This window comes from Dipodomys ordii, unplaced genomic scaffold (genome assembly GCF_000151885.1).
Source record: "Dipodomys ordii isolate 6190 unplaced genomic scaffold, Dord_2.0 Scaffold197, whole genome shotgun sequence".
NCBI lineage: Eukaryota > Metazoa > Chordata > Mammalia > Rodentia > Heteromyidae > Dipodomys > Dipodomys ordii.
Genome location: NW_012267413.1, coordinates 2,144,092 through 2,157,745, shown reverse-complemented (window position 1 = coordinate 2,157,745; position 13,654 = coordinate 2,144,092). Strand labels below are relative to the sequence as shown.

Genomic DNA, 13,654 nt, shown 5'->3' with positions numbered 1-13,654 from the left:
CAGCATGAGAATTTTCCAGATGTTGGAAAAAACCTTGAAAAAGGGGCTGGGAAGGTGGCTCAGTGGTAGAGTGCTTGTTTTGCATGCCTGAGTCCCTGGGTTTGATTCTTCAGCACCACATAAGCAAAAGCCGGAAGTGGCGCTGTGGCTCCAGTGGTAGAGTGCTAGCCTTGAGCTGAAGAGCTGAGGGACAGCGCTCAGGCCCTGAGTTCAGGCCCCGTGACTGGCAAAATAAAATAAAAAACCACAAAACCTCGAAAGAGCAATGGCACAGCCAAGCCTGGCCTCTGGACACACTTCAGAACCTCTTCCCACACAGCTTTTGCTGCTGGTGGCTTCAGAAGCAGACACCTGCTAATCCAGTTTTTCTGGGTGCTTTCCTCCCTTCAACTACAACATTTTTTCCTTTTTCTTCTCTCTCTCTCTCTCTCTCTCTCTGCCAGTCCTGGGGCTTGAATTCAGGGCCTAGACACTGTCCCTGAGCTTCTTTTGCTTAAGGATAACACTCTAGCACTTCTGGCTTTTTCTGTGTATGTGGTACTAAGGAATCGAACCCAGGGCTTCATGCATACTAGGCCAACACTCTACCACTAAGCCACATCCCCAGCTCGCTCCTTCCTTCCTTCCTTTTCTTTTCTTCTTTCTTTCATTCTTTTCTTTCTCTCTTTCTTTCTTTCTTTTCTTTTCTTAATGGGTAAGGAAAGCTGATTTTTTAAATTGCAAATAAAACAAAAAAACAAGTTTCTGCTGGGTGCTGGTGGCTTACGCCTGTAATTCTACCTAACTACAAGGGGGCTGAGATCTGAGGAACATGGTTCCAAGCCACCCCAGGCAGGAAAGTCCTTAAGACTCTTATCTCCAATTAACCACCAAAAAAACCAGAAGTGGCACTGTCACTAGAGTGCTAGCCTTGAGCAAAAGAGCTCAGGGACAGTGCCCAGGCTCAGAGTTCAAGCCCCACAACAAACTAAACCCCCAACAAAAGCAAAACAAAACAATGCCCCCCCCCACTCCGCCCCAAAGAAACCCCAGGGAAACTGGACTAACAGGTGTCTGCTCCTGAAGCCACCAGCAGCAGCATTTGGCTGTGTGGGACGAGGCCCTGAAGTGTGTCCAGAGGCCAGGCTTGCCATTGCTCTTTCAAGGTTTTTGAAGTCCCACATCTGGAAAATTCTCATGCTGAGGATACACCTTTACTCTTTAAGCGTGTTAGACTCATTTTTCCAGCTTTTTCCTAACTTAACTCCATGCGTGGTTTCGAAGCTCCAGGATCTCTTGGTCCCCTTTCAGAGGACTGGGGGTATCCAGCCACGGGTCATGTGTTCTTCTCGCAACATTACAGAACTAAGGCATGTTAACCACAAGCAGATGACAGCTGTGCCTTTTTCACTCTCATGTCCCCTCTGCCCCACTTCCCCTTGTGTTGGGTGAAGCCATAGGCAATTTTGGGATCTGAGGAAGCTGAGTTGTGCTAGTTACTTTTCACTAGCCTCCCCCTACCCCCACTATGATCAAATATGCACAATAAAGAAGTATAGATGAATTAGTGAATTAATGTATTTATTCTCTTTTTTGGCAATACTGAGGTTTGAACTCAGGGTCTTATGCTTGCTAGGCAGGTGCTCAAGCACTTGAGTTATACCTCTAGCCCCCTTTTTGCTCTAGTTTCATTCCTTTCAGGTCAAAGATTCTTTTTTTTTTTTTTTTTTGGTCGGTTGTGGGGCTTGAACTCTGGGCCTGAGCGCTGTCCCTCAGCTCTTTAGCTCAAGGCTAAGCGCTCTACAACTTGAGTTACAGCACCACTCCTGGTTTTCTGGTGGTTTATTGGAGATAAGAGTTTCACGGACTTTCCTGCCCGGGCTGGCTTTGAACCGCGATCCTCAGATCTCAGCCTCCTGAGTAGCTAGGATTACAGGCATGAGCCACCAGCCTCCAGCTCAGGTCAAAGATTCTTTACCTTAATAATGGACAGAGGGTTGACTAGAACTTGTAACAGCCCTACTGTTGCAGTCATGGTGTATTTGTATTTAGGAGGCTCAAGACAGCAGGGACTGGAACCCCGCTCCGCCCCCACCCCCTCCTTCGCCCTTAGAGATGATGAGACTTAAAAAACTCAACTCACCTGTCCTGGCATAGTGACTCATACTAGTAATTCCAGCAACTCTGGAGATGGAGATTGGGAGCAAATAGTGACATTACGTTTCAACAAGCTAGACGTGGTGGTGCTAGACATGGTGGTGCTAGAAATGGTGGTGCATGTCCCAGCTAGTCAGGAGGATGGAAGTTGAGTCTAGCTAGCCCTAGCCAAAACTACAAGACCCTATCTGAAAAATAAAGCATAAAAGGGCACATAGCAGATGCTGAAAATATTTATTGAATGAATCCATTCAGTCCTTTCAAAACAAAATCGTATCAGACGCGTGTGATATTAACATCATCTCTGTAGAAGAGATGCCAAAGGAAGAGATGAAGTGTTTGTGAAGATTCTACCCTAACGTAAAGTAGTGCTGGGGAAACAGAGTTATTTGGGGATAGTTGGGGGAGGGGGAGCAGGCAGGAAGTAGAAAGCACACCTCAAGGTGTGAACAGGAGCATTCCCACAGGAGCGGCCTGTGGGGAGGGTGTGGAAAGAGACAGGGAGGTGGTGAGGGAGGGGCCTGGCTTGGATGAGGCACTGACAGAAGTGAAGGGTCCACTGCAGCTGGTAGCTGAGCATGCAGTAGCAAAGCAGGACCTGAGAAATCTGTGAAAACCAAGAGAAAGCATAGAGTAGCAGCTGGACAGTGGAATGAAGAGAGGGAACAGAGGCAGGGGCAGCGCGGTTGAAAAGCTTTTCTGAAGGAAGTCTGGGTTGGTTCAAATGCCCCAGCAGGAACCTATTTGAACTGCCAGAGAAATAAAAGAAGCCTCAAGGTTAAATGGTGCCTGAAGATTTTATTTATGGATAGACAGACTACATGTCATCAAATACTGGTTCTGGGCTGGGAAGGTGGCTCAGTGGTAGAGCGCTTGCCTTGCATGTATGAGGCCCTGGGTTCGATTCCTCAGCACCACCTAAGAAAAAAGAAAAAAGCTGGAAGTGGCGCTGTGGCTCAAAGTGGTAGAGTGCTAGCCTTGAGCTGAAGAGCTCAAGGTCCAGAGTTCAGGCCCCACGACCGGACCCCCAAAAAACAAATACTGGTTCTTTCCCTAGTAAACTTCCAGTTTTTTTTTTTTTTTTTTACAAAATTGCCAAACTGCAACAGGATTTTTACTTTATTTGTTGAGCCTGATGAGTAATTCTATGGGGTATCTGGGAGAATACATATGTAAAACTAGCTCCTAGAATCTTAGAAGAGAGGATAGAGAGAATACTAGCCCTAACAGATGTGAGAACATTCTAGAAAGCAACGATGGCAAATCAGCTAACATCAGTGTAACAAAGAGATGAGAGAAGGTTGGACCTTGTGTGGATCATAGAAAAGCCACATGGTGAATGAGTGTCTACTCTGGTGACACCCGGCTTGAATCCTTATCACTCCACTTTTCCCTATGCAGATAGTTTGTCCAGTGATGGCTTGCAGAGGTCTGACCTACCTTATAATCTGTCTTGAATATTAAATAAGCCAATGCTTATAGGATTCTTCCAATGGTGCCTGGAATGTACATAGTTCATGCAAAACCAACTTTCTTTTGTGGTCCCTCTTAAATGCAGAAGCAAGTTGCTATGTTCATGTCTAGATGCTCTTGCAGTTCTTTTCCTTCCTAAATGAGTTAGGTAAGTATTTACCTAGTGTCACACAGTGTCTTCTTCCTCAGAGCTGCTTGATTGTAAATTTTGGTAATTTTCCTCTTTCCCCACTTCCCACTCCAACCAAGCATAAGTCCTATAGTGAACAGATGTCATGTTTCAAAAATACTTCTGAGTGCTAGTGACTCACATCTGTATTAGCAACTACTAGGAGGCTGTGAGATCTAAGGATAGTGGTTCCTGGGCAGGAAAGTCTATGTGACTGTTACCAGCAAAAAGCCAGAAGTTGAGGTGTGGCTCAGGTGATAGAGAACAAGCTTTGAGTGAGGGAAAGGCCTAGAGTTAAAACCCCCAGTACACACACACACACACACACTCACACAAACACACACACACATCAAATTGGCAAAAGCAGTTTTGTAATTAGTTTGGTAATTGCTTATAGGGAGATACATACAAATGTTACAAACCTTTTTCTGATGGATCTTGTAATCTATATTAAGCTTGCACTCAAGCATCCTTCAAAAATAAATGAATGACACTTCTGAGTTTAATCCTCAATCTGTAAAATCTAACACATACCAAGATTTTTATAAAGACCAGTTTAATGGGACAGACAGGGACAACAAAAACATTCAAGGATGCCAGCTACAGAAAAGCCACACAGGAAGGCCCACTTACACAAAGAACTGTTCATTCTCAGATATTTCCAGTGCTCATAGTCCAATCTAATTACGAAGATACCATACAAGGCCAAACCCACATGCTTTCATCTTACCTCTCCTTAGACCACACCCCCGCCAGCAAAAAACCCAAGTGAATAATTAACTGGTGTTTGTGCTTATGGAGAAATGTCACACAGATAAACTCAAATGGTAATTATTTATTTTCTCATATTTTTGGCACCACTAAAAATCTTCATTAAAGAGCCATCAAATGTGAACCTCTGCATCTTTCCTGGCTTTTGTTCTGGCTCAGGCATTTGTGTGAGGCTATGTTCTATAGGATTGCAAAACTACCTGTCATGCTGTCAGTGTTACAAAGGATAGACTGAAATTTCTAGTTTCTATCAACACTGTTTAGGAACCTTTAGAAATTGTCAATGGCTCTATCTAATTATATAGCATAGTAGAATGAACTACATGCAGTATCTGACGGATGAAGTGCTCACAATTAATAGATAAATATTGAAATACTTAGATTTTGCTATGTCACCTTGGCTAAGACACCTAACTTCATTCAGGCCACTTTGTCCATTTGTGAAGTGTGGATTTGGACAAGAGATCTCTCCAACATCTTCGTTTTTCACAATTAGTTTCAAAAGTATGTCTTGGGCTAGGTGCTGGTGGCTCACGCCTGTAAGCCTAGCTACTCAAGAGGCTGAGATATCAGGATCATGGTTCAAAGCCAGCCAGGGCAGAAAAAATCCATGAGAGTCCTATATCTAATTAGCCACCTGAAAACCGGAAGTAAAGCTATGGCTCAAATTAGTAGGGTGTTAGCCTTGAGCAAAAGAGCTCAAGGACAGCACTCAAGCCCTGAGTTAACCCCATAACTGACAAACAAAACAAAATATAAAAGGTATGTCTTGGGTTGGGAATGTAGCTGAGTGGCAAAGTATTTGCTTGGCATGAGCAAGACCTGTTTTCAAGTGTCAGCACTGCAAACATTGCTCCTTTTCTCAATGGGGCAATCCTCATTTCCTTTCCTTTCCCTTCTCTTTTCTCTCCCTCATCCCTAGTCTCTCTCTTTTGGAGCAGCTACTGGGGCTTGAACTCAGGGAGGACCTATCTCCTAGCTTTTTTGATCAAGGCTAGTGCACTATCACAGCACTACAGCTCTACTTTTTGGTGACAAATTGGAGATAGGAGTCTCAGGGATATTTCTGCATCTGTTAGCCTTTTTTTTTAAGTTTTTATTTTTTTGTATTTATATAGTTGACATTATGTTGGCTTTGAACCATGATCCTAGATCTCAGTCTTTTCGTTAGTTAGGATTACAGACATGAGCCACTGGAACCCAACACCCTAATTCTTAACATAGTGTGGAAATATCAACTGTTTTGCCTTTAAACACTCTTTCTTTTTTAAGTTTCAAGGGTTAGAACTTCATTAGTTTCAGAGAATTGAGAAGCAAACTCTTAAGTTCACCCTATACATCAGAGTTTACCATGATTTTGCACAGGTGAAATCAGAGCCCTTCTTCTCCACCTTCACACCAATCTGCTGAATGCCTCACCTTCTCCTAGCCACCTCCTGTATTTATTCCGAGACTATTGTGAACTTATCCCTTAACCTGAAGTGCAAGTGGCAAGCTTCCTTACATAGATAAGAAAAAGATAACTGCTTCATTTTCCAAATCTCTTCCTAATAATAGGATTTCATTGACACTTTTTTTTTTTTGCAGTACTGAAGTTTGAACTCAGTCTTGTGTTTGCTTGGCTTCCTTTTGCTTGGCTGGCACTCTACCATATGAGCCAAGCCTCCAGACTAGCTTTTTGCTGGTTATTTTGGAGATAGTCCAGGTAGAGCTTGTACCTAGATCTTCTAGATCTACTGAGTGGTTCTTTGAGTTAAAAAAGTTATTATAAAGGTAATGTGCAGAGGGGTTACAGTTACATAAGTCAGGTAATGAGTACTTTTCTTTTTGGACAATGTCCCCCCCCCCTTGCTCTCTCTCAGTTTTTCCCCCTCATTCCTACCCATAAGTTGTATAGTTTATTTTCTTCTTTTTTGGGGGGGTCTGGTCGTGGACCTGAACTCTGGGCCTGGGCGCTGTCCCTCAGCTCTTCAGCTCAAGGCTAGCGCTCTACCACTTGAGCCACAGTGCCACTTCCGGCTTTTTTTTTTCTGCTTATGTGGTGCTGAGGAATTGAACCCAGGGCCTCATGCATGCAAGGCAAGCGCTCTACCACTGAGCCACCTTCCCAGCCCTGTATAGTTTCTTTTCTTTTTTTTAGTGTGAAAATACTGTACAGAGGGGTTGCAATGAGTACATTTCTTATCAAGCATTGTAGCCTCCTCCTTTGTTTCACCTTCCCATCCCCCCCCCAGTATAGTTTATTTTCAACATAGTGTTCAGTCCTTTGATTTTTAAAAATCATTTTAAATTCAAAAGCCATACAGGCTTTTTTTTTTTTTTTTGGTCAGTCATGGGGCTTGAACTCTGGGCCTGGGCACTGTCCCTCAGCTCTTCAGCTCAAGGCAAGCACTCTACTACTTGAGTCACAGCTCCACTTCCCATTTTCTAGTGGTTAATTGAAGCTAAGAATCTCTCAGATGTTCTTTATGGGCTGGCATTGAACTGTGATCCTCAAATCTTAGTCTCTCAATTAACTAGGATTACAGACGTGAGCCACCTGTGCCCAGCTATCACAGGCTATTTTTAAATTTACCACATCATAAAAGAACTAGCTTCTTGTCATCATATTTCCAAGAAATAATAATTTGGTGTACATTACTTCATACATCTTCCTATGCATGAGACTCTAGGTCTTTGAAAAAAAATGGATTGATGAGGTTATATTTACAGCCTCTGTTTTTCCCTTATCAACATATGGGATTTTATGGTTATTGTATGGTTATTATAGTTGTATTTATCAATGAATTATAGTTAGCAAAGTTTCTTTTTTTTTTCCCAGGGCTGAGGACCGAACCCACGGCCTTGCGCGTGCCGGGCGGGCGCCCTTCTGCTGGGCTAAACCCCCAGCCCCTTGCAAAGTTTCTTAAAGGCAGATTTTCTTGTTTGTAAAATACATCATTGACTCAATCTTTGAATGCTTGCATTGTAATAACCTTGCAACCATCCATTTTTCCTTTGAATTTAGTTGGAGTGTGTTTGTTTACACTGCTAGTTGTATCTCACATTACTCTGCATTTCACCCCATCTATTCATTCAAGGTAGAGTTTCATTATGTAGCCCAATTTAGCTTCTGACTTTCAATCTCTTGCCTCAGCCTCCTGAGAGCTGGTAAGACAGGCTTGTATCAGGTCTGGCACACTATTTAATAACTTGGTCCTAGTTATTTTAAGAGAGCAAGTTGGAAGGAAATCTCCTATCTGATTCAGTAAATAGAAGAACATTAATTAATTGGCTCTATTACTATGTTTCCACTGGTGAATAGTTCCCAACAGTATTTCTTTGCCAGGATGCATAAATAATGCAAAGTGATATAAGTAGAATTTGATATTCCTTTTTTGAGTACTATGCTTGGTTTTATCTGTGTACAAAAAATTTCCAGTTGGATAACAGATTTTTCATCTCAAACTTAGTGGTTTTTTAAAAAAAATGAAATGATCAATTTCAGGAAATGATCAGTTCACTCATACTTTGTTATGTTTCTTGTCTGCATTTAGACTTACATTTATAAAGCAAGTGGGGTGGTGGTGTAGCTCAAGTGGTTAAGTGCTTGCCTAGTAACCCTAAGGCCCTGAGTTCAATCTCCAGTACCAAAAAAATAATAATAATAAAGCAATGTTAGCAAAAATATCATGCAGTTGTCTATTAATGATTTAGGAAAGCTTTAATCCAAATTACTATTTTTATACCACTCTTAAATTAACTCATACTAATTTGCCATCCAACTTGAAAATACATTCTAATCTTATCTGATGAGCCAAAGGTAATTAAAACCCAAATTCTGCTTTTCTAATTTTAATATGTAAATTGATTGTACATATTTTTATCAAATTTGAACCCTGCATATCAATTTTAATGCTTAAATCCCTGAATAACACAGAAAATAATTTTATGTGCAGAGGCTACACTAGTGTGGACAAGTGGACAACAGCCAAGAGTCAAGGCGGTGGACAAGAATAAAAGTAGGTGTCTGTGTTAAAACAAGAGCTGGGGCTGAGAAGGTGGCTCAGTGGTAGAGTGCTTGCCTCCCATGCATGAAGCGCTGAGTTCGAAGTTGACTCAAGTGGTAGGGCTAGACACCACCCAGGCCTAGAGTTCAGCCCCATGACTGACCAAAAACAAACAAACAAACAAACACAAGAGCACTTTATGTCACATTTATGTTTCTATGTAGCTGCCACTAATAGGCAAGTTATGGGTATACACTGCACTATGTTGTTAGCCTATTTAAATTTTTTCCTGGTTATTAAAAAATACATTTTTTGGGCATTGGACTGTATAGTTTCCATTTATGTCTTCCTTATTATTAACCAATTATTATACTTGAGTAAATATTGATAGTAATCAAAGTCCACAATTTATCCAGGTTTCCTTTGTTTTTACTGAATGTCCTTTTCCTGTTCCCTGGTCCCACACAGGATATCAGGTTACATTGACTCACAATGTCTCATTACACTTGTACTGGAGTGTGGCAGTTCATTGATCTTGAGGTTTTTTTGTTGGCACTGGGATATGAACTCAGGCTATCATGCTTGCTAGGTAAATGCTTTACCACTTGGGCCACACCATCAATCCTTTTTTTTTTTTTGTCTGTCATGGGGCTTGAACTCTAGGCTTGGGCGCTGTCCCTGCACTCTTCAGCTCAAGGCAAGTGCTCTACCACTTGAGCACAGCACCACTTCCAGTTTTCTAGTGGTTTACTGAAGAGTCTCACGGACTTTCCTGACCAGGCTGGCTTTGAACAGCAATCCTCAGATCTCAGCCTCCTGAGCAGCTATGAGCCACTAGTGCCCGGCTCCATCAATCCTTTTGCTTTAGTTTTTTTTTTTTTTGTCAGTTGTGGGGCCTGAACTCTGGGCCTGAGTGCTGTCCCTCAGCTCTTCAGCTCAAGGCTAGTGCTCTACCACTTGAGCCACAGCGCCACTGCTGGTTTTCTAGTGGTTTTTATTGGAGATAAAGAGTCTCATGGACTTTCCTGCCAGGGCTGGCTTTGAACCATGATCCTCAGATCTCAGTCTCCTGAGTAGCTAGGATTACAGGTGTAAGCCACTGGTGCCCAGCTTGCTTTAGTTATTTTTCAGATAGATTTCTATCCAGATTTTGCTAGGGCAAGCCTCAGACTGTGATCCTGCTACCTGCACCTCCCTTGTAGCTAAGATTACAAGCCTGTATGTTCACAACTGGCTTGTTGAGATTGGGTCTTATCCAGACTGGCTTCAAATGGAGATTTTCTTGATTTCCTCCCAAATAGTTGAGATTACAGGTGTAGCCTACTCCTTGACAGCACTGAAAGATACTACCAAATGGTTTGTACAATGATCTTTTTGGAATTTGCTCACTGTTAGACTAAGATATGAGTTTTGGAAGGAAGAGCAGCTCAGTGTAATCATCCCAAGAGGAATTTATTACCTACAGATTCAACACACATCTAGACTTCAAACTATTACCATAGATATAATTCATATACTATGTCAAGCATTATGTCTCTGTATGATTACAAAGCAGAATAATAAAGTTTGGCTTTGTAAAAACAAAACTTAGAGGTAGATAACATTATATAGACAGAGAACCACTTTAAGTCACTTCCCTATGGAAGCATTTTTTTTTACAAAAATTACGGACAGTCTGATGAACATGGATAAATAACATATATACCTAAACTTCATAGATCTTCACAGAGGTAAAATGTGGGATTTATGTCAATATGTATGGTACATAAGCATATCTGTTTTCAAAGCAGTCACATTTTTATCTACCAAAATAGTAACCAAGCATTGCGCAGGATTCTCTAGCTTATAGGGCAAAAATAGCATATTAAATCTGTACAAAATATATAGCAGGTAATTCTTCCTGAAGCATTCTCTCCTTTCAGTGGTTCTTTTTTTTTTCTTTTTTCATTGTGAAAAATCTTTCAGTGGTTCTTTCCTTCACAGTGATTAACTTGGGTGAGGACCAAGTCTACCCAAGTGCTTGTTCAAAAACAATGCCTGGTGCTGTCCTCAACTTTTCTGATTTAGGGGTATAGGCTGGGGCCTGACTGTCCATGAACTCAAAAGTTCTGAGGTACTGCCATCACCACTGCTGGCCAGACGTGCATCAGCAGACACTGTTCCACTCCAACTTGGAAACTGCATGTGTGCAGGGCAGGGCCTATGATGAGTAAGGCGCATGTACACTACCCTTATCGGCTAGACAGAACCTGATCAGATAAGCATAACTGTCCTTTTATTAGTGGAGAAACCTAGGAGTCCAGGTATTGAGGAATTCTCTTGAGAAAACAAGGAAGTAAGCAACACAACTGCAAATCTAGTCAATATAAGTTACTACCTGATTAAAGGAGTGAAAGGTATGCATCGTGACATGCTCATTTGAATGTACCTGAAGATCAGTACCTTTTCAGTTCAGTGGAGTTTTAACTAAAGGTAATGGTGAGGACAAGTATCAGGCTAATGGGGAGGACTTGCTTATCCTTGAACTTCTAAAATAGTCAAAGGCAAAGTGAACGTCCTCTATAAATTAAGATGGGAAGAATATTTAATATGTTATGAATATTCCTTAATTACTAGTATTTTATTATTCCTTATAGAAAATACATATTTAAATAGAAGTCCTTCAAAGAATAATCTCATTTAAATTTAAAGTATCTTACTATATCATCAATCAGCCACTGCTTGCTCTTACAATGACTAAAACACTTATCTTCTTCAACAAAGCAAGTCAAAAGCAGCCACACACCACAAAGGAATAGGCAATCAAAGTATTAAGAAAAGTGGTACATGAGTACAGTAAAAAGACCAAAATGAAATTGCTAATAAATTTTGTTGTTTTGTTATACTGTGTATAAAAATGGACAAGGAGACAAAAAGTATCAAACTGCAGACTTAAATACACTTAGATGTCTAAAGTTCAAAGTGTTATTAAAAACAACTCAATTTTACATCTCTATCAAAACAAACATTTTATATATAAGAAAAGATTCCCTTTAAATACTGATATACATGTTGTCACTAAATACTGTTAATCACTCATAGTTACATTTATTTAAATAGGAATTAAATAAATTGCCCACAATGCAGATTTTCATATCATAAAGCATAAGTATTTCAAATTAAAACTTCTGAGTTGTACATTGTATATAATGGTTCCTTTGACAATATTAACAAGCAAGTTTTAAAGAATATATTTTTATCTATAGCCAGGTAAAGTTTTATTAACTGGGAAATACTTGTAACAGTGAAGAAATACAAGTTTCAAAAACAAATCTATTTAGAAGATCTGCTGTTCAAACAGTATTTTTTCAAAACCTGGTGGAGGAGTATGATAAAATTCACTGAATTGACAATCCAAAATTGCACTGTCATCAACTAGAGGACAGAAAGAGAGAAAATGAATTAGAAAAGCAGTTGAATAAAAACTAGAAGATGAACTGTTTTCAAGCTGCAGCTATATCTCCATATTAGAGTACTTGGCTCAGCATGTGTGAGGCCTTGGGCTCCATTACCAGTACCAGAAAAAAACATTAGAAAATAAAGATTAAAAATAATGTTTTCCCAATATTATAATATTAATAGGCAATGCAAAAAAATACATCTTCTGTAAGTCACAAACCTATTATGTAAAAATAGTCACAATAAAAAGCAAAATCTTTCAAAAATACTGGGAGAAACTGGGTACTAGTGGCTCATACCTGTACTCCTAGCTTCTCAGGAGGCTGATATCTGAGAATCATAGTTCAAAGCCAGCTCAGGAAAGAAAGTCTGCGAGACTCTTATCTCCAATTAGCCACCAGAAAACTGGAAGTGGCGCTGTGGCTCAAGTGGTAGAGCCCTTGCCTTGAGCTGAAGAGCTCAAGCCCAGGCCCAGAGTTCAAGCCCTATGACCACCACCACCACCATCACCACCAACAATAAAGAAATACTGGAAGAATATATATCAATATTATTAATAATTATCCCAAGATGGGGTGAATATGGGTAATTTGAATTTTTTTTTTGTCAGTTGTGGGGCCTGAACTCTGGGCCTGGGCGCTGTCCCTCAGCACTTCAGCTCAAGGCTAGCGCTCTACCACTTGAGCCACAGCACCACTTCCAGCTTTTTTTTTTTTCTGCTTATGTGGTGCTGAGGAATCAAACCCAGGGCCTCAGGCATGCAAAGCAAGCGCTCTACCACTGAGCCCCCTTCCCAGCCCTAAATTTTTTTGTTACCTGCCTATCTGTATTTTTTTATTTTCATATAATTAAGATGTTTTATTTAGGAAAATGACTCATTAGTGGTAAGTTGCAAAAATATTACAAGAAGTCCTATGTATCCCTTACCCAGCTTGTCTCAGTGAAAAAGAAGACAGAGATCTTAATTTTTTTCAGCAATAAAGTATTTGTAATGCCTGGCAATTCCCGCAAGGAGGGGAGGCAAATGACAGAAGTGTTGGTGGGGATAAGGTGGCAAAGGAGCCTAGAATGGCTCCAAGTTGATTGTTTGAAGCTGAGTGATGAGTACATGAGGTTCCATGATAGTGTGCTCTCCTCTACATGTCTGAAATTTACTATAATAAAAATGAAAATAATAAAAGATGGACAAAGTCACCTCCCAAGTAATCTAATTCTTTTGTATGTGTAGGTGTGTGTATATGTGTCTGTCTGTCTGTCTGTTGGTCCTGGGAATTGAACTTAGGAACTGGGTGCTGTCCCTGAGCTTTTTTGCTCAAAGTTATCATTCTACTACTTAAGCCATAGCTTCATTTCTGGCTTTCTGGGTAGTTAAGTGGAAATAAGAGTCTCATGAGGGGCTGGGAAGGTGGCTCAGTGGTAGAGCACTTGCCTTGCATGCCTGAGGCCTTGGGTTCGATTCCTCAGCACCACATAAGCAAAAAGAAAAACCCCAAAAACCTGGAAGTGGCGCTGTGGCCCAAGTGGTAGAGCGCTAGCCTTGAGCTGAAGAGCTGAGGGACAGCGCCCAGGCCCAGAGTTCAGGCCCCATGACCAACCAAAAAAAGAAAAAAAAAATTGGGCTGGAGATACAGCTTAGTATTAGAGTGCTTGCCTAGCCTGTGTGAAGTCCTGGGTTTGA

The 13,654-nt window shown here is 40.9% G+C and overlaps 1 protein-coding gene across 1 annotated transcript in view; it reads right to left on the bottom strand.

Annotated features, from left to right (window-relative positions):
• Window positions 1–9,971: 9,971 nt before the first annotated feature.
• Window positions 9,972–13,654, bottom strand: part of Spryd7 (SPRY domain containing 7) — a 16,965-nt gene continuing 13,282 nt past the window's right edge. The window contains exon 4 of the mRNA XM_013034820.1: window positions 9,972–11,952. Coding sequence (XP_012890274.1) covers window positions 11,855–11,952 — 98 coding nt within the window. The 3' untranslated portion in view covers window positions 9,972–11,854. The remainder of the gene's footprint in view (window positions 11,953–13,654) is intronic.